The sequence below is a fragment of the Chiloscyllium punctatum genome, chromosome 47 (genome assembly GCF_047496795.1).
Source record: "Chiloscyllium punctatum isolate Juve2018m chromosome 47, sChiPun1.3, whole genome shotgun sequence".
NCBI classification, from domain to species: domain Eukaryota; kingdom Metazoa; phylum Chordata; class Chondrichthyes; order Orectolobiformes; family Hemiscylliidae; genus Chiloscyllium; species Chiloscyllium punctatum.
Genome location: NC_092785.1, coordinates 25,704,552 through 25,729,902, shown reverse-complemented (window position 1 = coordinate 25,729,902; position 25,351 = coordinate 25,704,552). Strand labels below are relative to the sequence as shown.

Here is a 25,351-nt window from a genome sequence, read left to right as displayed (position 1 = left end):
TACAGCAAGTCATCATCACTGTTAGTCTACAACACACCGATACAGCAAGTCATCATCACTGTTAGTCTATAACAACATACTGATACAGCAAGTCATCATCACTGTTAGTCTATAACAACACACTGATACAGCAAGTCATCATCACTGTTAGTCTATAACAACACACTGATACAGCAAGTCATCATCATTGTTAGTCTACAACACACCGATACAGCAAGTCATCATCACTGTTAGTCTATAACAACACACTGATACAGCAAGTCATCATCACTGTTAGTCTATAACAACACACTGATACAGCAAGTCATCATCACTGTTAGTCTATAACACACTGAGACAGCAAGTCATCATCACTGTGAGTCTATAACAACACACCGATACAGCAAGTCATCATCACTGTGAGTCTACAACACACCGATACAGCAAGTCATCATCACTGTTAGTCTATAACAACACACCGATACAGCAAGTCATCATCATTGTTAGTCTATAACAACACACTGATACAGCAAGTCATCATCACTGTTAGTCTATAACACACTGATACAGCAAGTCATCATCACTGTTAGTCTACAACACACCGATACAGCAAGTCATCATCACTGTTAGTCTATAACAACACACCGATACAGCAAGTCATCATCACTGTTAGTCTATAACAACACACTGATACAGCAAGTCATCACTGTTAGTATATAACAACACACTGATACAGCAAGTCATCATCACTGTTAGTCTACAACACACCGATACAGCAAGTCATCATCACTGTTAGTCTATAACAACACACTGATACAGCAAGTCATCATCTCTGTGAGTCTATAACAACACACTGATACAGCAAGTCATCATCACTGTTAGTCTACAACACACCGATACAGCAAGTCATCATCACTGTTAGTCTATAACAACACACTGATACAGCAAGTCATCATCACTGTTAGTCTACAACACACCGATACAGCAAGTCATCATCACTGTTAGTCTATAACAACACACTGATACAGCAAGTCATCATCACTGTTAGTCTACAACACACCGATACAGCAAGTCATCATCACTGTTAGTCTAAAACACACTGATACAGCAAGTCATCATCACTGTTAGTCTATAACAACACACTGATACAGCAAGTCATCATCACTGTTAGTCTATAACAACACACTGATACAGCAAGTCATCATCATTGTTCGTCTACAACACACCGATACAGCAAGTCATCATCACTGTTAGTCTATAACAACACACTGATACAGCAAGTCATCATCACTGTTAGTCTATAACAACACACTGATACAGCAAGTTATCATCACTGTTAGTCTACAACACACCGATACAGCAAGTCATCATCACTGTTAGTCTAAAACACACTGATACAGCAAGTCATCATCACTGTTAGTCTATAACAACACACTGATACAGCAAGTCATTATCACTGTTAGTCTACAACACACCGATACAGCAAGTCATCATCACTGTGAGTCTATAACAACACACTGATACAGCAAGTCATCATCACTGTTCGTCTCCAACACACCGATACAGCAAGTCATCATCACTGTGAGTCTATAACAACACACTGATACAGCAAGTCATCATCACTGTTAGTCTACAACACACCGATACAGCAAGTCATCATCACTGTTAGTCTACAACACACCGATACAGCAAGTCATCATCACTGTTAGTCTAAAACACACTGATACAGCAAGTCATCATCACTGTTAGTCTATAACAACACACTGATACAGCAAGTCATCATCACTGTTAGTCTATAACAACACACTGATACAGCAGGTCATCATCATTGTTAGTCTACAACACACCGATACAGCAAGTCATCATCACTGTTAGTCTATAACAACACACTGATACAGCAAGTCATCATCACTGTTAGTCTATAACAACACACTGATACAGCAAGTCATCATCACTGTTAGTCTACAACACACCGATACAGCAAGTCATCATCACTGTTAGTCTAAAACACACTGATACAGCAAGTCATCATCACTGTTAGTCTATAACAACACACTGATACAGCAAGTCATTATCACTGTTAGTCTACAACACACCGATACAGCAAGTCATCATCACTGTTAGTCTATAACACACCGATACAGCAAGTCATCATCACTGTTAGTCTGTAACACACTGATACAGCAAGTCATCATTACTGTGAGTCTGTAAAAACACACCGATACAGCAAGTCATCATCACTGTGAGTCCATAACACACCGATACAGCAAGTCATCATTACTGTGAGTCTGAAACAACACACCGATACAGCAAGTCATTATTACTGTGAGTCTGTAACAACACACTGATACAGCAAGCCATCATCACTGTTAGTCTGTAACACACTGATATAGCAAGTCATCATCACTGTTAGTCTGTAACAACACACTGATACAGCAAGTCATCATCACTGTTAGTCTATAACAACACACTGATACAGCAAGTCATCATCACTGTTAGTCTATAACACACTGATACAGCAAGTCATCATCACTGTTAGTCTAAAACACACTGATACAGCAAGTCATCATCACTGTTAGTCTATAACAACACACTGATACAGCAAGTCATTATCACTGTTAGTCTACAACACACCGATACAGCAAGTCATCATCACTGTGAGTCTATAACAACACACTGATACAGCAAGTCATCATCACTGTTAGTCTGTAACACACTAATATAGCAAGTCATCATCACTGTTAGTCTATAACAACACACTGATACAGCAAGTCATTATCACTGTTAGTCTACAACACACCGATACAGCAAGTCATCATCACTGTTAGTCTATAACACACCGATACAGCAAGTCATCATCACTGTTAGTCTGTAACACACTGATACAGCAAGTCATCATTACTGTGAGTCTGTAAAAACACACCGATACAGCAAGTCATCATCACTGTGAGTCCATAACACACCGATACAGCAAGTCATCATTACTGTGAGTCTGTAACAACACACCGATACAGCAAGTCATTATTACTGTGAGTCTGTAACAACACACTGATACAGCAAGCCATCATCACTGTTAGTCTGTAACACACTGATATAGCAAGTCATCATCACTGTTAGTCTGTAACAACACACTGATACAGCAAGTCATCATCACTGTTAGTCTATAACAACACACTGATACAGCAAGTCATCATTACTGTGAGTCTGTAAAAACACACCGATACAGCAAGTCATCATCACTGTGAGTCCATAACACACCGATACAGCAAGTCATCATTACTGTGAGTCTGTAACAACACACCGATACAGCAAGTCATCATCACTGTTAGTCTACAACACACCGATACAGCAAGTCATCATCACTGTTAGTCTATAACAACACACTGATACAGCAAGTCATCATCACTGTTAGTCTACAACACACCGATACAGCAAGTCATCATCACTGTTAGTCTATAACAACACACTGATACAGCAAGTCATCATCACTGTTAGTCTACAACACACCGATACAGCAAGTCATCATCACTGTTAGTCTATAATAACACACTGATACAGCAAGTCATCATCACTGTTAGTCTATAACAACACACTGATACAGCAAGTCATCATCACTGTTAGTCTACAACACACCGATACAGCAAGTCATCATCACTGTTAGTCTAAAACACACTGATACAGCAAGTCATCATCACTGTTAGTCTATAACACACTGATACAGCAAGTCATCATCACTGTTAGTCTATAACACACTAATACAGCAAGCCATCATCACTGTTAGTCTATAACACACTGATACAGCAAGTCATCATCACTGTTCGTCTATAACAACACACTGATACAGCAAGTCATCATCACTGTTAGTCTATAACACACTGATACAGCAAGTCATCATCACTGTTAGTCGGAAACAACACACTGATCCAGCAAGTCATCATCACTGTTAGTCTATAACAACACACTGATACAGCAAGTCATCATCACTGTTTGTCTATCAGACACTGATACAGCAAGTCATCATCACTGTTAGTCTATAACAACACACTGATACAGCAAGTCATCATCACTGTTAGTCTACAACACACCGATACAGCAAGTCATCATCACTGTTAGTCTATAACAACACACTGATACAGCAAGTCATCATCACTGTTAGTCTACAACACACCGATACAGCAAGTCATCATCACTGTTAGTCTATAATAACACACTGATACAGCAAGTCATCATCACTGTTAGTCTATAACAACACACTGATACAGCAAGTCATCATCACTGTTAGTCTACAACACACCGATACAGCAAGTCATCATCACTGTTAGTCTAAAACACACTGATACAGCAAGTCATCATCACTGTTAGTCTATAACAACACACTGATACAGCAAGTCATCATCACTGTTAGTCTATAACAACACACTGATACAGCAAGTCATCATCACTGTTAGTCTATAACACACTGATACAGCAAGTCATCATCACTGTTCGTCTCCAACACACCGATACAGCAAGTCATCATCACTGTTAGTCTATAACACACTGATACAGCAAGTCATCATCACTGTTAGTCTACAACACACCGATACAGCAAGTCATCATCACTGTTAGTCTATAACAACACACCGATACAGCAAGTCATCATCACTGTTAGTCTATAACAACACACTGATACAGCAAGTCATCACTGTTAGTATATAACAACACACTGATACAGCAAGTCATCATCACTGTTAGTCTACAACACACCGATACAGCAAGTCATCATCACTGTTAGTCTATAACAACACACTGATACAGCAAGTCATCATCACTGTGAGTCTATAACAACACACTGATACAGCAAGTCATCATCACTGTTAGTCTACAACACACCGATACAGCAAGTCATCATCACTGTTAGTCTAAAACACACTGATACAGCAAGTCATCATCACTGTTAGTCTATAACAACACACTGATACAGCAAGTCATTATCACTGTTAGTCTACAACACACCGATACAGCAGGTCATCATCACTGTGAGTCTATAACAACACACTGATACAGCAAGTCATCATCACTGTTCATCTCCAACACACCGATACAGCAAGTCATCATCACTGTGAGTCTATAACAACACACTGATACAGCAAGTCATCATCACTGTTAGTCTACAACACACCGATACAGCAAGTCATCATCTCTGTTAGTCTACAACACACCGATACAGCAAGTCATCATCACTGTTAGTCTAAAACACACTGATACAGCAAGTCATCATCACTGTTAGTCTATAACAACACACTGATACAGCAAGTCATCATCACTGTTAGTCTATAACAACACACTGATACAGCAAGTCATCATCATTGTTAGTCTACAACACACCGATACAGCAAGTCATCATCACTGTTAGTCTATAACAACACACTGATGCAGCAAGTCATCATCACTGTTAGTCTATAACAACACACTGATACAGCAAGTCATCATCACTGTTAGTCTACAACACACCGATACAGCAAGTCATCATCACTGTTAGTCTAAAACACACTGATACAGCAAGTCATCATCACTGTTAGTCTATAACAACACACTGATACAGCAAGTCATTATCACTGTTAGTCTACAACACACCGATACAGCAAGTCATCATCACTGTTAGTCTATAACACACCGATACAGCAAGTCATCATCATTGTTAGTCTATAACAACACACTGATACAGCAAGTCATCATCACTGTTCGTCTAAAACACACTGATACAGCAAGTCATCATGACTGTTCGTCTGTAACAACACACCGATACAGCAAGTCATCATCACTGTTAGTCTACAACACACCGATACAGCAAGTCATTATCACTGTTAGTCAAAAACACACCGATACAGCAAGTCATCATCATTGTTAGTCTATAACAACACACTGATCCAGCAAGTGATCATCACTGTTAGTCTAAAACACACTGATACAGCAAGTCATCATCACTGTTAGTCTATAACAACACACCGATACAGCAAGTCATCATCACTGTTAGTCTATAACAACACACCGATACAGCAAGTCATCATCACTGTTCGTCTGTGACAACACACCAATACAGCAAGTCATCATCACAGTTAGTCTATAACAACACACCGATACAGCAAGTCATCATCACTGTTAGTCTATAACAACACACCGATACAGCAAGTCATCATCACTGTTAGTCTATAACAACACACCGATACAGCAAATCATCATCACTGTTCGTCTGTAATAACACACCGATACAGCAAGTCATCATCACTGTTCGTCTGTAACAACACACCGATACAGCAAGTCATCATCACAGTTAGTCTATAACAACACACCGATACAGCACGTCATCATCACTGTTAGTCTATAACAACACACCGATACAGCAAGTCATCATCACTGTTCGTCTGTAACAACACACTGATACAGCACGTCATCATCACTGTTAGTCTATAACACACCGATACAGCAAGTCATCATCACTGTGAGTCTATAACAACACACTGATACAGCAAGTCATCATCACTGTTAGTCTGTAACACACTCATACAGCACGTCATCATCACTGTTCGTCTGTAACAACACACCAATACAGCAAGTCATCATCACTCAGTCTATAAACACACACTGACACAGCAAGTTATGACTGTTAGTCTACATAGAATACATAATATAGAGCAATACAGCACAGAACAGGCCCTTTGGCCCTCGATGTTGTGCCGACTAGTGTACTAATCTAAGCCCAACCCCCTGCACTACTCCATCATCTCCATGTGCTTATCCAAGGATTGTTTAAATCTCCCTAACGTAGCTGAGTTAACTACTTTGACAGGCAGGGCACTCCATGCCCTTACACTCTCCGAGTAAAGAACCTGCCTCTGACATCTGTCTTCAGTCTATCACCCTTCAATTTGTAGCTCTGCCCCTTCATACAAGCTGACATCATTATCCTAGGAAAAAAAGACGTTCACTGTCTACCCTCTTTAATCCTCTGATCATCCTGTACGTCTCTATCAAATCCCCACTTGGCCTTCTTTCCAATGAGAACAAATATAAGTCTCTCAGCCTTTCCTCATGAGACCTTCCCTCCAGATCAGACAACATTGTGGTAAATGTCCTCTGCACCTTTTTCAATGCTTCCACATCCTTCCTGTCGTGGGGCGACCAGAACTGTACACAATATTCCAAGTGCGACTGCACTAGCGTTTTGCATCGTTGCAGCATGACATTATGGCTCTGGAACTCAATTGCTCTACCAATAATACCAAACACACTGTTTGCCTTCTTAATAGCACTATCAACCTAGGTGGCAACTTTCAGGGACCTACGTATATGGACTCCAAGATTCCTCTGCACATCCACACTACCAAGAATCTTTCTGCTGACCCAGTATTCTGCCTTCTTGTTATTCTGCCCAAAATGAATTACCTCACATTTATCTGCATTAAACTCCATTTGCCACCTCTCAGCCCAATTCTGAAGTTTATCCAAGTCTCCCTACAACCTGCAACATGCTTCCACACTGTCCACTACTCCACCGACTTTAGTGTCATCTGCAAACTTACGAACCCATCCACCTATGCCTGTGTCCAAGTCATTTCTAGAAATGACAAACAACAGTCCCAAAACAGATCCCTGCAGCACACCACTAGTAACTGGACTCCAGTCTGAATATTTTCCATCAACCACTACTTGCTGCCTTCTTACAGAAAGGCAGTTTCTGATCCAAACTGCTAGATCACTCTCAATCCCATGCCTCTGAATTTTCTCCAACAGCCTATCATGTGCAACCTTATCAAAGGCCTTACTGAAACCCATGTACACCACATCAACTGCCCTACCCTCATCCACATGTTTGTTCACCTTCTCAAAAAACTCAATGAGGTTTTTGAGACATGACCTGCCCTTGACGAAACCAATTTGACTATCTGCAATTAAATTGTTGCTTGCTAGTTGATTATAAATCCTATCTTTCATCATTCTTTCCAAAACATTTCCTTTAACAGGATTAAGGCTCACTGGTCTATAATTACCTGGGTCATCTCTACTGCCCTTCTTGAACAGAACACAACATTTGCAATGCTCCAGTCCTCTGGTACTAAACCTGTAGACAATGACGACTCAAGGATCAAGGCCAAAGACTCCAAAACCGCATCCCTAGCTTCCTCGAGAATCCTCGGATAAATCCAATCTGGCCCAGGGGACTTGTCTACTTTCAATCCTTCTAGAATTGGTAACACCTCTTCCTTACTAACCTCGATCCTTTCTAGTCTAATATCTCGCATCTCATTCTTCTCCTCTACAATATTCTCCATTTCTGAGTGAAAACCGATGAGAAATATTTGTTTAGCACCTCTCCAATCTCCACACGGTCCACACACAACTTCCCACTTCTGTCTTTGAATGGCCCTATTCCTACCCTAATCATCCTTTTATTCCTTATATACCTATAGAAAGCTTTGGATGTAGGTTTGCTCGCTGAGCTAAAAGCTTCATTTCCAGACGTTTCATTACATTACTAGGTAACACCTTCAGTGGACTTCATGTAAAACAATGTTGAAAATTCCTGCTTTCTATTTATAAGTTTGGTTTTCTTTGGGTTGGTTAAGTCATTTCCTGTGGTGATATTATTTCCTGTGGTGAAGTCACTTCCTGTTCCTTTTCTCAGGGGATGGTAGATGGGGTCTAACTCGATGTGTTTATTGATAGAGTTCCGGTTGGAATGCCATGCTTCTAGGAATTCTTGTGCATGTCTTTGTTTGGCTTGTCCTAGCATAGATGTATTATCCTATTCGAAGTGGTGTCCTTGCTCATCCGTATGTGAGAATATTAGTGAGAGGGGGTCATGTCTTTTTGTGGCTAGTTGATGTTGAGGTATCCTGGTGGCTAGTTTTCTGCCTGTTTGCCCAATGTAGTTAGTGTTTGTTACAGTCCTTGCACGGTATTTTGTAAATGACGTTAGTTTTGCTCATTATCTGTATTATCTGCTCATTGTCCTAGAAGCATGGCATTCCAACTGGAACTCTATCAACAAACACATCGAGTTAAACCCCATCTACCACGCCCTAAGAAAAGGAACAGGAAGTGACTTCACTACAGGAAATAGCATCGCCACAGGAAATGACATCACCGACCCAAAGAACCCCAAACATATAAATAGAAAGCAGAAAGTTTCAGCATTGCTTCACATGAGGTCCACTGAAGATGTTACCTAGTAAAGTAACGAAATGGCTGGAAATGAACCTTTCAACTCAGCAAGCAAACCTGCATCCAAAACCTCAACCTGAGCTACAAATCTTCTCAAAACTTGCTAAGACCTATAGAAAGCTTGTGGGTTCTCTTTTATTCTACCTGCTAAGGACTGCTCATGTCCTCTCTTTGCTCTTCTTAAATCTCTCTTTAAATCCTTCCTAATCTGTAACTCTCTATTGCCTCATCTGAACCATCTCGCCTCAACGTCACATAAGCCTCCTTCTTCTGCTTAAGAGATGCAATTTCTGTAGTAAACCACGGTTCCCACGGTTCACCTCGTCCTTGCCTGACAGGGACATACCTTTCAAGGACACACAATATCTGTTCCTTAAACCAGCTCCACATTTCGATTGTCCCCATCCCCTGCATTTTGCTACCCAATTCTATGCATCCTGCGTCTTGCCTAATCGCATTATAATTGCCCTTCCCCCATCGATAACTCTTGCTCTGTGGCATGTACCTATCCCTTTCTATCGCTAAACTAGATGTAACTGAATTATGGTCACTCTCTCCAAAGTGCTCACCTACCACTAAATTAAACACCTGGCCTGGTTCATTAACAAGCACCAGGTCCAGTGTGTCCTCCCCTTTTGTCAGCCCTTCGACATACTGTGTCAGGAAAACCTTCTGCGCATATTGGACAAAAACTGATCCATCCAAGTTATAGCATTTTCAGTCAATGTTGGGGAAGTTAAAGACTCCATAATGATCGCCCTGTTCCTTTCGTTTCTACCCAGAATCGTTTTGCCGATCCTCTCCCTGGAACTCTGCGGAGGCTTATAAAAAACTTGCAGCAGTGTGACCTCTCCTCTCCTGTTTCTAACCTCAGCCTGTACTACCTCAGTAGATGAGTCCTTGTCAAAAGGTCTTTCAGCCACCGATATACTGTCCCTGACTAACAAGGCCACACCTCCCTCTCTTTTACCGCCTTCTCTATTCTTAATTAAATATCTAAACCCTGGAACCTGCAACATTTATTCCTGACCCTGCTCTCTCCATGTCTCCGAAATGGCCACAACATCGAAGTCCCATCCTGCAAGCTCACCTAGCTTATTTTGGATACTTCTGCCGTTGAAGTAGACACACCTCAAACCAGCTTGCTGCCTGCCAGCACATTCCTGTGTCCTTGAAATCCTGTCCATGCCCTCCCTACTCTCATCCTCCTGTGCACTGGAACTACACCTCAGTTTCCCAACCCTGTGCTGAGCTAATTTAAACCCACTCTAATAGCACCAGTAAATTTCCCACCCAGGATATTAGTCTATAAACACACACTGACATAGCAAGTCATCATCACTGTTACTTTATAAACACACACTGGCACAAGTGAATAACCACTGTTAAGTCTATAAACACACTGGCATAGAAATAGATTTTCACTGTTTATCTGTAAACATGCAGTGATGCAGGAAGTGCTCATTATCACTGTTAGTCTCTCAACATGCATTGAGACGAATGTCCTTGGTAATGATAGAGCTGGACCACAGTGGGAGTGATGTCTACCGTGGTTGAAAAGTCAGTGGAAAATCAGGCAACTGAGATGTTACACGAAGTGTATCCCGGGATTCTTCCTGACTGTGGTAACACAATCACAGAGCCATAGGTTGAAGCAAGAGGAGAAATCAAAGAATAAAGATACAGATGTTGAACTACAATTATCAGAGATCATGTTTGATCACATGGTTGAGAATAAAACAAGAACAGGTAGAGGACAAAGTGCATATTTTTAGTTCAGAGAAATTAACTGAATTGCAACAGAAAAGTGGAATACTAAAGCAGTTGCTCAATTTTTCTACTAGATACGGACTACCCACAGAGAGACAATCAGATCAAGGGTCAAATTTTGCATCAAAATTATTCAGGGAAATTATGGACAGTGTAGGAATAAAACAATCCAAATCCACTGCATATCATCCAGAATGGCAGTGAGCGTTAGAATAGTGGCATCAAACTTTAAAGACCATGTTGAAGGCTGAGAGTCAATCCAGAGGATTCGGATAAAGGAATTCCATTCAAACTTTTTGCAATTAGGGATGCTCCTAATGAAACTACCAAATTCAGTCCATTTGAATTAGTTTTTGGGCATGAGGTGAAAGGACCACTGAAATAAATTAAGCAGACCATACATTTGGACTATGTATCAAATTTTAGGGAATGATTAAAAGAGCGAGTGAATTGGCAAGACAGCATTTAAAAGTAGCACAGCTTGTGGTGAAACAGGAAACCGACAAGAAATCTAAAATGTGCAATTTTGCTAGTGGAGGTGAACCTTTAAAAGCAAGGTTTAGTGGGGCTTATCAAATTGAAAGAAAATTGAGTGAGGTGAATTATCTGAGAAGAACGCCAGATAGAAAGAAAATCTCACAAAGTATGTCATGTGAATATGTCAAAAGGTATTTTGATTGAGAAGGAAAGCAAGCCAGCGGCCATAATTCTATTCGTTTTAAAATAATGATGGAAAAGGATAGACCAGATCTAAAAGTTGAAGTTCTAAATTGGAGAAAGGCCAACTTTGACAGTATTAGGCAAGAACTTTCGAAAGCTGATTGGAGGCAGATGTTCGCAGGTAAAGGGACGGCTGGAAAATGGGAAGCCTTCAGAAGTGAGATAACAAGGATCCAAAGAAAGTATATTCCAGTCAGGGTGAAAGGGAAGGCTGGTAAGGTATAGGGAATGCTGGATGACTAAAGAAACTGAGGGTTTGGTTAAGAAAAAGAAGGAAGCATATGTCAGGTACAGACAGGATAATTCGAGTGAATCCTTAGAGGAGTAAAAAGAAAATAGGAATATACTTAAGAGGGAAATCAGGAGGGCAAAACGGGGACATGAGATAGCTTTGGCAAATAGAATTAAGGAGAATCCAAAGGGGCTTTACAAATATATGAAGGACAATAGGGTAACTAGGGAGAGAATAGGGCCCCTCAAAGATCAGCAAGGTGGCCTTTGTGTGGAGCCACAGAAAATAGGGGAGATACTAAATGAATATTTTGCATCAGTATTTACTGTGGAAAAGGATATGGAAGATATAGACTGTAGGGAAATAGATGGTGACATCTTGCAAAATGTTCAGATTACAGAGGATGTCTTGAAACGGTTAAAGGTGGATAAATCCCCAGGACCTGATCAGGTGTACCCGAGAACTCTGTGGGAAGCGAGAGAAGTGATTGCTGGGCCTCTTGCTGAGATATTTGTATCATTGATAGTCACAGGTGAGGCGCCGGAAGACTGGAGGTTGGCAAATGTGGTGCCACTGTTTAAGAAGGGCGGTAAAGACAAGCCAGGGAACTATAGACCAGTGAGCCTGACCTCGGTGGTGGGCAAGTTGTTGGAGGGAATCCTGAGGGACAGGATGTACATGTATTTGGAAAGGCAAGGACTGATTTGGGATAGTCAACATGGTATTGTGCGTGGAAAATCATGTCTCACAAACTTGATTGAGTTTTTTGAAGAAGTAACAAAGAAGATTGATGAGGGCAGAGCAGTAGATGTGATCTATATGGACTTCAGTAAGGCGTTCGACAAGGTTCCCCATGGGAGACTGATTAGCAAGGTTAGATCTCATGGAATACAGGGAGAACCAGCCATTTGGATACAGAACTGATTCAAAGGTAGACGACAGAGGGTGGTGGTGGAGAGTTGTTTTTCAGACTGGAGGCCTGTGACCAGTGGAGTGTCTATTTATCCTATCCATGCCCCTCATAATTTTATAAACCTCTATAAGGTCACCCCTCAGCCTCCGACACTCCAAGGAAAACAGCCCCAGCCTGTACAGCCTCTCCCTGTAGCTCAAATCCTCCAACCCTGGCAACATCCTTGTAAATCTTTTCTGAACCCTTTCAAGTTTCACAACATCTTTCCGATAGGAAGGAGACCAGATCGGTGCTGGGCCCTCTACTTTTTATCATTTACATAAATGATTTGGATGCGAGCATAAGAGGTACAGTTAGTAAGTTTGCAGATGACACCAAATTTGGAGGTGTGGTGGACAGCGAAGAGGGGTACCTCAGATTACAACAGGATCTGGATCAGATGGGCAAATGGGCTGAGAAGTGGCAGATGGAGTTTAATTCAGATAAATGTGAGGTGCTACATTTTGGGAAAGCAAACCTTAGCAGGATTTATACACTTAATGGTAAGGTCCTAGGGAGTGTTACTGAACAAAGAGACTTTGGAGCAGTTTCATAGCTCCTCGAAAGTGGAGTCACAGGTAGATAGGATAATGAAGAAGGCATTTGGTTTGCTTTCCTTTATTGGTCAGAGTATTGAGTACAGGAGTTGGGAGGTCATGTTGCGGCTGTACAGGACATTGGTTAGGCCACTGTTGGAATATTCCGTGCAAATCTGGTCTCCTTCCTATCGGAAAGATGTTGTGAAACTTGAAAGGATTCAGAAAAGATTTACAAGGATGTTGCCAGGGTTGGAGGGTTTGAGCTACAGGGAGCGGCTGAACAGGCTGGGGCTGTTTTCCCTGGAGCGTCGGAGGCTGAGGGGTGACCTTATAGAGGTTTATAAAATTATGAGGGGCATGGATAGGGTAAATAGACAAAGTCTTTTCCCTGGGGTCGGGGAGTCCAGAACTAGAGGGGCATAGGTTTAGGGTGAGAGAGGAAAGATATAAAAGAGACCAAAGGGGCAACGTTTTCACGCAGAGGATGGAACATGTATGGAATGAGCTGACAGAGGATGTGGTGGAGGCTGGTACAATTGCAACATTTAAGAGGCATTTGGATGGGTATATGAATAGGAAAGGTTTGGAGGGATACGGGCCGGACGTTGGCAGGTGGGACTAGATTGGGTTGGGATATCTGGTCGGCATGGACGGGTCAGACCAAAGGGTCTGTTTCCACGCTGTACATCTCTATGACTCTATGACTCTAAAAGGAGAATGTGTTACTTGACACAACTCAGAGTGAAAAACAAGTTCAGAGGCTTCTGAATTGGCCACTCCTCAAATTAAATTGGACAGTGAGAAAGTTCTCAAACATTGGAATACATTATTGAGTTACCTTCCAGAGGAAAATCGAAATGACCTGAAAAAGTTGTTACAATCACATAGGGAGATATGTGGGAATATTCAGGGAAGTACTAATCTAATTACACATGATGTCGAGATAGGAAAAAACCGTTCCAATTAAGCAACATCCTTCGAGACTTAACCCAAGTTAAAGTTGGCATAGGTTCAAAAAGATATTAAATGCATGCTCAATTACAAAATAATTGAAGTGAGTTGCAGCAAATGAAGTTCACCCATAGTAACGGTGCCTAAACCAGATGGCATCGAACGGTTATGTGTGGATTATCGCAAAGTCAATGCAGTCTGATTCATAAGCTATTCCATGTTTGGAAGGCTGTATTGAGAAGGTGGGACAAGTAGCGTATGTTTCAAAGTTGAACTTACTCAGAAGATACTGCCAAAAACTTCAGCCGAAAGAGTGGAGACAATTTCAGCTTTCATGATACCGAATGGACTGTTCCAATTTAGAGTCATGCCATTTGGTATGAAAAATGTGCCAGCCACACTTCAAAGACTAACAACCAAGTCATTTCTAGATTACCCAATTGCATGTCTACATTGACGACCTGGTGATTTTTAGTCAAATATGGAAGGAACATCTGCAGCATCAATCGGAATTATTAGATCAACTTCAGGAGGCAGGCTCGGTGATAAACTTGGCCAAAAGTGAGTTTGCAAAGGTCCAAGTCAATTCCTGGACCATGTTATTGGACATGTACAGATGGCCCCACAATATGTGAAAACAAATATTACTGGGAGTTTCCCATAACATCAATGAAGAGGGCAGTACTATCATTCCTGAAACTGAGTGGTTTTGTTTTGGAAGTTCATAACGAATTTTAGCAATGTATTACTACACTAACTCACTAATGAAGAAGTGCAGCAGACAGAGGACTGCCAAGGCAGCTATCAATGCAAGTGATGTTGGTGTCAGTGCTGTACTCTTGCAAGAAGTTGATATGAAGATAGAAAGATTAGAGTGGTGTTGGAAAAGCACAGAAGGTCAGGCAGCATCCGGGGAGCAGGAAAATCGATGTTTTGGGCAAAAGCCCTTCATCAGGAATGAAGGCAGGGAGCCTCCAAGGTGGAGGAAATAAATGGAAGGGGGTGGGGCCAGGGAGAAGGGAGCAAAGAGTACAATAGGTGGATGGGGCTGGGGATGAAGCTGATAGGTTGGAGAGGAGGGTGGCTGTGCAGGTGAAACTTTGATGGATGTGGAAGGCTCCTTTGGGGCCTTGGATGGAGGTGAGGGGGGAGCTGAGGGTGCAGGTTTTGCAATTCCTGCGGCGGCAGGGGAAGGTGCCAGGAGGGAAGGGTGGGTTGTTGTGGGTGTGAACCGGACCAGATAGTCACAGAGGGAATGGTCTTTGCGGAAAGCGGTGGGGATGGAAATATATCCCTGGTGGTGGGGTCCGTTTGGAGGTGGCGGAAATGTCGGCAGATGATGCGATTTATGCGAAGGTTGGTCGGATGGAAGGTAAGGACCCGGCGGGAGGAGGGGGGGGGGGTCTGTCCTTGTTCAGGTTGAAGGGGTGGGGTTCAAGCAGAGGTGAAGGATGTGGATGAGATGCGTTGGAGGGCATCTTCAACCACGTGGGAAGGGAAATTGCGGTCTTTAAAGGAGGACATCTGGTACATTCTGTGGTGGAACTGGTCCTCCTGGGAGCAGAATCGGCAGAGGCGGAGGAATTGGGAATATGGGATGGCAGTTTTGCAGGAGGTAGGGTGGGAAGAGGTGTAATCCAGGTAGCTGTGGGAGTCACTGAGTTTGTAAAAAATGTCAGTGTCAAGTCGGTCATCATTGATGGAGATGGAGAGGCCCAGGGAGGGGAAGAAGGTGTCAGAGATGGTCCAGATGAATTTAAGGTCGGGGTACACCGGCACCTCTTCCTCTGCTACATTGATAACTGCATTGGCGCCATCTCGTGCTCCCGCGAAGTGGTTGAGCAGTTCATCAACTTCGCCAGCACATTCTACCCTGACCTTAAATTCACCTGGACCATCTCTGACACCTCCCACCGCTTCCAGGGCCTCTCCATCTCCATCAATGACGACCGACTTGACACTGACATTTTTTACAAACCCACCGACTCCCACAGCTACCTGGATTACACCTCTTCCCACCCTACCTCCTGCAAAAATGCTGTCCTGGATTCCCAATTCCTCCGCCATATCTGCTCCCAGGAGGACTAGTTCCACCACATATCACACCAGATGGCCTCCTTCTTTAAAGATCGCAATTTCCCTTCCCATGTGGTTGAAGATGCCCTCCGACGCCTCTCATCCATATCCCGCACCTCCGCCCTCGAACCCCACCCCTTCAACCGTAACAAAGACAGACCCCCCCTCCCCCCCCCCCCCCCCCCGCCGTCCTCACCTTCCACCCTACCAACCTTCGCATAAACCGCATCATCCGCCGAAATTTCCGCCACCTCCAAACGGACCTCACCACCAGGGACATATTTCCCTCCTCACCCCTTTCCGCTAAGACCACTCCCTCCGTGACTACCTGGTCAGGTCCACGCTCCCCAACAACCCATCCTCCCCTCCTGGCACCTTCCCCTGTCACTGCAGGAATTGCAAAATTTGCGCCCACACCACCCCCTCACTTCCATCTAAGGCCCCAAAGGAACCTTGCACATCCATCAAAATTTCACCTGCACATCCACCAATGTCACTTATTGTGTCCATTGCTCCCGAGGTGGTCTCCTCTACATTGGGGAGACTGGATTCCTTCTCACACAGTGCTTCAGGGAACATCTCCGAGACACCCGCACCATTCAACCCTACCGCCCTGTGACCCAACATTTCAACTCCCCCTCCCACTCTGCCAAGGACATGCAGGTCCTGGGCCTCCACCACCGCCATTCGCTCACTACCGGATGCTTGGAGGAAGAATGTCTCCTCTTCCGCCTCGGAACACTTCAACCCCAGGGCATCAACGTGGACTTCACCAGTTTCCTCATTTCCCCTCCCCCCATCTTACCCCAGTTCCAACCTTCCAGCTCAGCACCATCCTCATGACCTGTCCTACCTGCCAATCTTCCTTCCCACCTATCCGCTCCACCCTCCTCTCTGACCTATCACCCTTATCCCTACCCCCACCCACCCATTTTACTCTTTGCTACCTTCTCCCCGGCCCCAACCCCTCCCATTTATCTCTCCACCCTGGAGATTCCCTGCCTTCATTCCTAATGAAGGGCTTTTGCCTGAAACGTTGATTTTCCTACTCCTCGGATTCTGCCTGACCTGCTGTGCCTGTCCAGCACCACTCTAATCTAGACTCTGATTTCCAGTATCTACAATCCTCACTTCTGCCATAAAGATAGAAAGACCTATTGGGTAATTTTCCAGAAGCTGAATAATAGTCAATGGAAACATTCCACCATTGAAAAGGAGAATTGGAGCTTGGTATTGATGTTACAACATTTCAACATTTTTATTGCCAGTAATTTGCCTGAGACAATTGTATATACAGATCATAATCCCTTGAAGTTCTTGGAGAAATTTAAAGACAAAAATTCTAGACTCTTTAAATGGAGCTTATTATTGCAGCCATTCAATTTGAAAATTATATACGTAGTGGCACATATATGTTGACCCATTGTCGCGATTTGTCCAAAAAAGACGGAGGCATTCAGTGGTAGGAATAAAAGGACCGAAACAGATTGTAGCAGTGAATGTTTGCATGGTTAGAGTCATGTAATATACATGTACTGTAGTGTATTAATAGAGTGAGACAAAGGGTTTTAAAAATTAAGTCATCTTTGTATATTGATGGTTCATTTTTTTTAAGGGAGGAGGTGTGATGATGCTGTGGCTTTAAAGGTTATTTTGTCCTAGTGTTTTCTTGGGTTTTATTTAAATTGGAACAAAAGAAGCAGCCTGGGTGGGTGCAGCCAGCTCCCACAGACCAGGATTTAGCTTTGTGATTCAGTATCAGTTACTGATAGAGTCTCAACAGGGTCAGAAGCTGCAGTAAAGGTCTCCTGGCTGCTACTCTCTCTGCATCATTATACATGACCCAGTCCAGAACTGCTTATTCCCTCGTGAGGTCTACCACAAGCTGCTCCAAAAAACACCTTGCAGACATTCCATGAATTTCTTTTCTTGGGATCTGTTCCTGACTTGATTTTTCCAGTCCACCTGCAGTTTGAGGTCCCTAATGATTATTGTAATAGCGTCTTTTTATCTCCTGCTGTGAGCAGACAAGGTGGCAAAAGATATTTGGCCCTCTTGTGGCATAATGGTAATGTCCCTACACCTGGGTTGGGAGACCTGAGTTCAAGTCCAACCTTTACCAGGGGTGTGCAATAACATCTCTGAACATGCTGATTAGAAAAATAGGTGAAATTGAAAAAAAAATTAAAAATCAAAGAACAGACCCAAGAGGCCCTCTTTTGGTGCAGTGGTCATGTCCCTACTCTGAACTGGGAGACCACGATTCAAGTTCCATCTGCTCCAGAAGTGTGTAATTATATTGTTGAATAGTTTGATTAGAAAACCAATTTAAATAAAAAGAAACAAACCCTTTCCCCATCAACTCACTTTGATTTTGTCCCTTCCCACTCTTCCTTATCCCAAACACGCTCATCTTTATGGCTTGCATTGCACAGAATGAGCTTCGCTTGTAAATATCCAATTAGCTTTACATGTCTTTTATTGGTGATGGTCAGTAGACTTAAAAAAACAAACCAAAAAAAACTCAGTGATTTTAGTGGTGGGATGGCCACTCTGTTGTGTGTAAAAATGCTTCTGGGTAGAACAGATAAGGTAAAACAGACCCTTTCCCCTCCAACTCCATTTTGATTTAGTTCCTTCCCACTCTCCCTAAACCACTGCCACCTTTGATGCTTTGCATTGTCCATAATGGCCTTTGCCTGTGAATATTCAATTGGTTATATGGCTGTTTTGTTCGTGGTGGTCAGTAGGTTAAATAAAAAAACACATTGTGATTTTGGTGTTGGGAAGGTCACTCAGTTGTGTGAGATAACATTTTTGAGTAGAATAAAAAAAAGTGACACTCCCATAAAAATAGACTCTCAGCCCCTCTAACTTCATTTTGATTAAGCCCCTTCCCTCTCTCCCTCCCTTACTTTTTATAGTTTGCATTACCTATAATGGTAAATTTTGCTTGTAAATATTAGATTGGCTACAAAGGTATTTACTGGTGGTAGTTTTAAAAAAAGATTCTTTGATGTAAAGAATCATATCACTGGAGGTTCTGAATATTTTATTTCAAAAGAAGAATTGTTGTTTTATTCGTCAAATTAAGGAAGTAAACCAATAGAGATACTGTGAGACACAAGATCATTAAAGGTTACTGATGCCAGCTGATCATATAATTTGTCTTCTTGCGGGATTGATGAAAAAGAAAATATTAACTGGCAGTATACATGGAGGTTACAAACTAGTACCATAAGTCTGGAGTTAGATTAAAGAATTCTATAAGCAAAATGGAGTAGTGAAATAAATTGAGTTTAGTTTGATAAATTACCTGGCTGGTCCAAAAGCAAAGACCTCACTGAGGGAAGTTCAAGAAAAGGGGATGTTATAGAAACAATATTCTGGATTGATTCCTGACTATGCTGTGACAAGATCTCATGCCCAAAGAATCGTATAGGAAGAGGAGAAATCAATCAAAAACAGATCATTTAGAAATTCTGTGACTGGAAACAAATTTTGAAAATCCAAACAAAAGGGATGAAGGTAAATGAATGAGGCTGATATGTTTAGCCATCCTCTTTAACGGAAATACAATCAGTGAATACCGAATTGAGAGTTATACAGAAAAGCTTACTTAGAAATTGAATCATAACTAAACCAGAGTATTATTATTTGAAAGACAATAAGAAAATGGAGACCATCTCAAACACAAGACGATCAGAAATTGACAATCTTCCATCAAGTGGTAGTTTTATCTGTCAAAGTACTAATGACAAGCCATTTTGATGTTTGGTAAACACAGGCTAAATGTTAAAACATTTTTATTAGCCAAGATTACATAAATACGTGGTCGAACTTTTGTAAGCGGAGAAACACAAAGTATTAATTTACACCTTTAACCCTGATAGCAGCTTTTGAAGAACCATTTGGCAAGGTCTTAATAGTGTGCGTAATACCCCTTACCTAAAACCAAGAATGGGAGTCAGTCTCTTAAAAATCACAGATGATTCGAAAAGTTTCCTGAAGCAGTACTTTTGGAGAAAAAATACTGCAAAAATGGTAGTGGAGAAGTTCATTTAATTTCTTTTTCAAAACTTGGACCATCCAGAGAAATTCAATTAGAACAGCTTGTCACATGAGGAGTGATTGTAGACTGAGTCTGTACTTGATGGAGTTTAGAAGGATGAGAGAGAATCTCAATGAAACATAGAGAATACTGAGAAGTTTGGACAGAGTGGATATTAGAAAGATGTTTCCACTAACAGGAGAGACTGGAACCTTACGGCACAGCCTCAGAGTCACCCTTTAGAACATAAATGAGGAGAAAATTCCTTCTGCCAGAGGGTGGTTAATCTGTGGAGGCCAAGTCATTGAGTGTATTTAAGACAGAGATAGACAGATTCTTGATTACGAAGAGGATCCAAGATCAAGGATTACAGGGAGAAGGCAGGAGAACGGGGTTGAGAAACGTAACAGCTGTGATCGAATGGCACAGCACACTCAATAGGCCAAATTGCCTAACTCTGCTCCTATACCTATAGTCTTCTGGAATCCAGGGATATATATGTTGTGTGGAAGTCCACTCCCACACTGAATCACAGCACAGAGGAGACCTGAAGAATGATTGTGATATAGTTTGGATTATAGAGACATGGCTGCAAGATGAGAACTGAATATCCAGGGGTATAAGGATGGACAGACAAAAAGGAAAAAAACACTGAAGTTGTATTACTGGCCAAAGATTATAGAAATACAATGCTGAGGAAAGATATTGGCTCAAACAGATTAGATTGCCTACACTGCGGAAACAGGCCCTTCGGCCCAACCAGTCCACACCGACCCTCCAAAGAGTAACACACCCAGACCCATTTCCCTCTGACTGATGCACCTAGCACTATGGGCAATTTAGCATGACCAATTCACCTGACCTGCACATCTTTGGACTGTGGGAGGAAACCGGAGCACCCGGAGGAAACCCACGCAGACACGGGGAGAATGTGCAAACTCCACACAGACAGTCAACCAAGGCTGGAATTGAACCTGGGTCCCTGGTGCTGTGAGGCAGCAGTGCTAATCACTGAGCTACTGTGCCACCCTAAACAGTGTAGAATCTGTGTGGGTAGAATTGAGAAATACCAAGGGGCAAAAATCATTAGTAGGAATGGTATATCGACCACCAAACTGTAGTGGTGATGTCGGTAAAGAGGAAATCAGAAATGCATGCAGTAAAGGAACATTTATAATTATGGGTGATTTTAATCTGCACATTGATTGGGCGATTCAAATTAATCACAATAAAATAAAGGAGGAATTCCTGGAGTGTATACAAAAGGGCTTTCTGGACCAATATGCTGAGGAACCAACTAGAGAATAGGCCATTTTAGACTGAGTATTATGAGAAAGGAATACTTGGATATGTAGTTGTGAGAGAGCCCTTGGGAATGAGCAGCCATAATATGATAGAATTCTTCATCCAGATACAGAGTGAGGTAGTTGATTCTGAATCTTATTGAGGAGAGTAATGATGGTCTTCGCCATTAGTTGGCTATAACGGTCTGGGAGATTTTACTGAAAGGAATAATTGGCAATAGCAAACATTCAAAGAGCAAATGGATGAACTACAAAAATTCTTTAATCCTGGTTGACACAAGAGGGCAAAGAGAACACTGGCTTATGAGGAAAGTACAGATAGTACGGGATGCAAAAAAGAGCCATAGAAATTGTTAAGACATTAGATCTGAGGATTGGGAACAGTTTAGGTCAGCAAAGAAAATGTCTGAGAAGAATGAAGAAGAAGAAAATGAAGTATACGAGCAAGATAGTAGAGAATGCAAGAACTGTCTATAAAAGTTTCTGTAGGCACGTAAAGAGAATGAGATTGACGAAAACTAATGTAAGTCCCTTACGATCACAAATGGGGGAATTTATAATATGGAACAAAGAAATGGCTGACAAACTAAATTCATACTTTGGTTGTGTCTTCATAAAGGAGGACACAAATTATGTTTCAGAAATGATGGAGAACACAGGGTTTAGTGAGAAAGAGGAACTGAAGCATGTCTGTTTGGTAGAGAAATTTTACTAGAGAAACTGATGGGATTGAAGGCAGATAAATTCCCAGGGCCTAATAACCGACGATCCACAGCATTTAAGGAAGTGGCCCTAGAAATAGTGAATCCATTAGTGGTCATCTTCCAAGATTCTTTAGACTCTGGAATAGTTCCTGCAGATTGGAGGGTAGCTAATGTAACCCCATTATTTAAAATAGATGGTACAAAGAAAACAGTGATTACAGACTAGTGAGTCTGACGTCAGTGATGCTGGCTAAGATGCTAGAGTCCATTACCAAGGATTTTGCAGATGACACAAAGCTGGATGGAAGGGTAAACTACAAGGAATATGCAGAGATTTTCAGTGTGATATAGCCAAGCTAAGTGAGTAGGTGATTGCATGGCAGATGCATCATAATGTGGATAAACGTGAGGTTATCCACCTTGGTAGTAAAGCAAGGAAGGCAGATTATTACGTATAAATTGAAAGAGGGGAATATTCAATGAGACTTGGGTGTCCTGGGTGATCCACTATACAGTCTGGATCCTTTGGAAGGTACCAACACAGATAAGAAGCTGAGACTTTCTTCTCAAGCAAATACTGAATATGACCCAACCCTTACATATCGATCTGGGGCAAATTGTAAGGAGAGAATAGTGCCACTAATGTGGATTTGAACATTCTCCGCATCATGTGCAACTGTTTAGCAAAGGATCACTGTATGCTATGTGCACTTTCCGTGACAGTTTCAAGCAGGGCAAGTGTGTAATAAATCCTCCAACAGCAGGTAGTGACAGTGAAGAGACAGTACTGAGCAGGGGAGCTCATGCAGTTGTGGGACTCCAGCAGTAGGTGCTGACTGTGAGGGAGGGCAGCTGAAGCAGTTGAATGAACTCTCTTTGGAAAGAAAAGGGTGTCATTGGAGGAAGGAGGGCTGATGGGAAGTAGACAGACAAAGGATTCTACAAGCCAATGCAAACAACAAAGACCATTCTGTGCACTGTAAGTATTTCCTTGTTTGACATTAAGTTTTTTTTTATTAGATTACTTACAGTGTGGAAACAGGCCCTTCGGCCCAACAAGTCCAAACTGAGCTGACGAAGCGCAACCCACCCAGACCCATTCCCCTACATTTACCCCTTCACCTAACACTACGGGCAATTTAGCATGGCAAATTCACCTGGCCTGCACATCTTTGGACTGTGGGAGAAAACCGGAGCACCTGGAGGAAACCCACGCAGACACGGAGAGAACGTGCAAACTCCACACAGTCCTGAGGCGGGAATTGAACCCAAGCCTCTGGCTCTGTGAGGCAGCAGTGCTAACCACTGTGCCATCATGCCGCCCACTAATATTTGCAATAATCTGATGTCAGGGAAATAAAGAACATTTTATCTTTCTGCATGTGAAATTTCAGGTTATATTGAGCAAGTAAACATGTAAGCTTTGTTTTCAGTTCAGTTCAGAAGAGACCAGTTTCCAGTTGAGAAACCAGTTTATAGTACAAGTTACCTCAGATAAGGGTTTAGTTTGCTAAACTTTCAAGCCAGGAAAGGCAGATATATGGAGTTAGGCTACAGATCAGCCATGATCTCACTGAATGGCAGAATAGGATCAAGAAGCCAAATGGCTTACTCCTGTCCCTAATTTCCTAAATAAATTATACACATTTTATTGTGGTCTGTAAACATATTTGATGATCATTACAGTTAGTCTGTAAACATACACACTGATACAAGGGACCATCATGATTAGTGTACAAATATGTATTTAAGTATGAAATGATCATTATCTTTATCTATAAACACACCCTGACACAGTAAGTGATCATCATTGTTAATACATAATTTGACAGAAGATACTTACCATAAAGAAGTTGAATGGAATTGTTGGTAAGTAAAAGAGTGAGAGATTAAATATCACACATCCCGCTACTGCAAAATGTGCAGTGATCACATGGATCATGAGTATTGCCCATCTCTAAAAAAAAAGAAGGAAAACTGAATAAACAGGAGACCAATATCAATAACTGAGGAAATAAGTGAGTTTTTATTCCTTACAGAATCTTTTAGAGTATGCGATAAGCCACTTTCTGTCCTCTTCCTTCTGGCTTGCAAGGTCAATGGAAAGTTAACAGCGATACACCCCATTTAAATTTGGCCAACTGATGTGCAATCAACACCTTTAATGGAACATTGACCAGGATCTTACAAGAGCCAGCAGAGAGGCAAAGGTGGGTGTGGGATCACCAACACCAATCCCTGTTCTTGGAAGAACCACAGTGTGGCCAATCATTCATTGGACTGATTTGGGGACTGACACACCGGTCGCATTGTTTACCTGAAGTGGTTGAATTTGATGGCAGTATCATATAAGGTTGCCCATCACTGGAAAACTGCCTCAGTCCTTTTGCTACCAAGTAACCATATTTCTGACAGTGTTTCTGACCTGCTACTGGGAGAGGTTCCCGAAACATAAACAGTGCAGCATGAGATAAAAGATATTTGGCAGCATGACAGAAGGAAGATCTCAAGTGGTCCCACAGTTCAATAGCAACTTCCATTGTATTTTTCTCCATGTGATGCAGATCATCTTCCTGGGACGCAAAGGAGACCTCTGCACCTAAGCAAGAAAATCTGGAAGGATTTACAGAGGTCATAAGCCATGAGGTGCTCCTGGGGTTGGGCGGTGGGGAGGGGATGGTGGTGCAGGTAGCCGGGAGCTGTCTGCAGAACCTAGTTGCCATTGCACAACACGTCAAGGATCTTCTCTGACGTGCAAGACTGAGTACCATACCTCTATTACCTTAGGGCTCAGCCTAAGGGGCGGCAATGGCCTAGCGGTATTATCGCTGAATTGTTAATCAAGAGACCCAGGGGACCTGAGGACCCC

At 42.2% G+C, this 25,351-nt stretch overlaps 1 protein-coding gene across 1 annotated transcript in view; it reads right to left on the bottom strand.

Moving 5' to 3' along the window:
* LOC140468456 (uncharacterized) overlaps positions 1–25,351 on the bottom strand; it is a 170,964-nt gene that overhangs the window by 122,422 nt on the left and 23,191 nt on the right. The window contains exon 4 of the mRNA XM_072564544.1: positions 24,326–24,439. Within this exon, the coding sequence (XP_072420645.1) occupies positions 24,326–24,439 (114 nt within the window). The remainder of the gene's footprint in view (positions 1–24,325; positions 24,440–25,351) is intronic.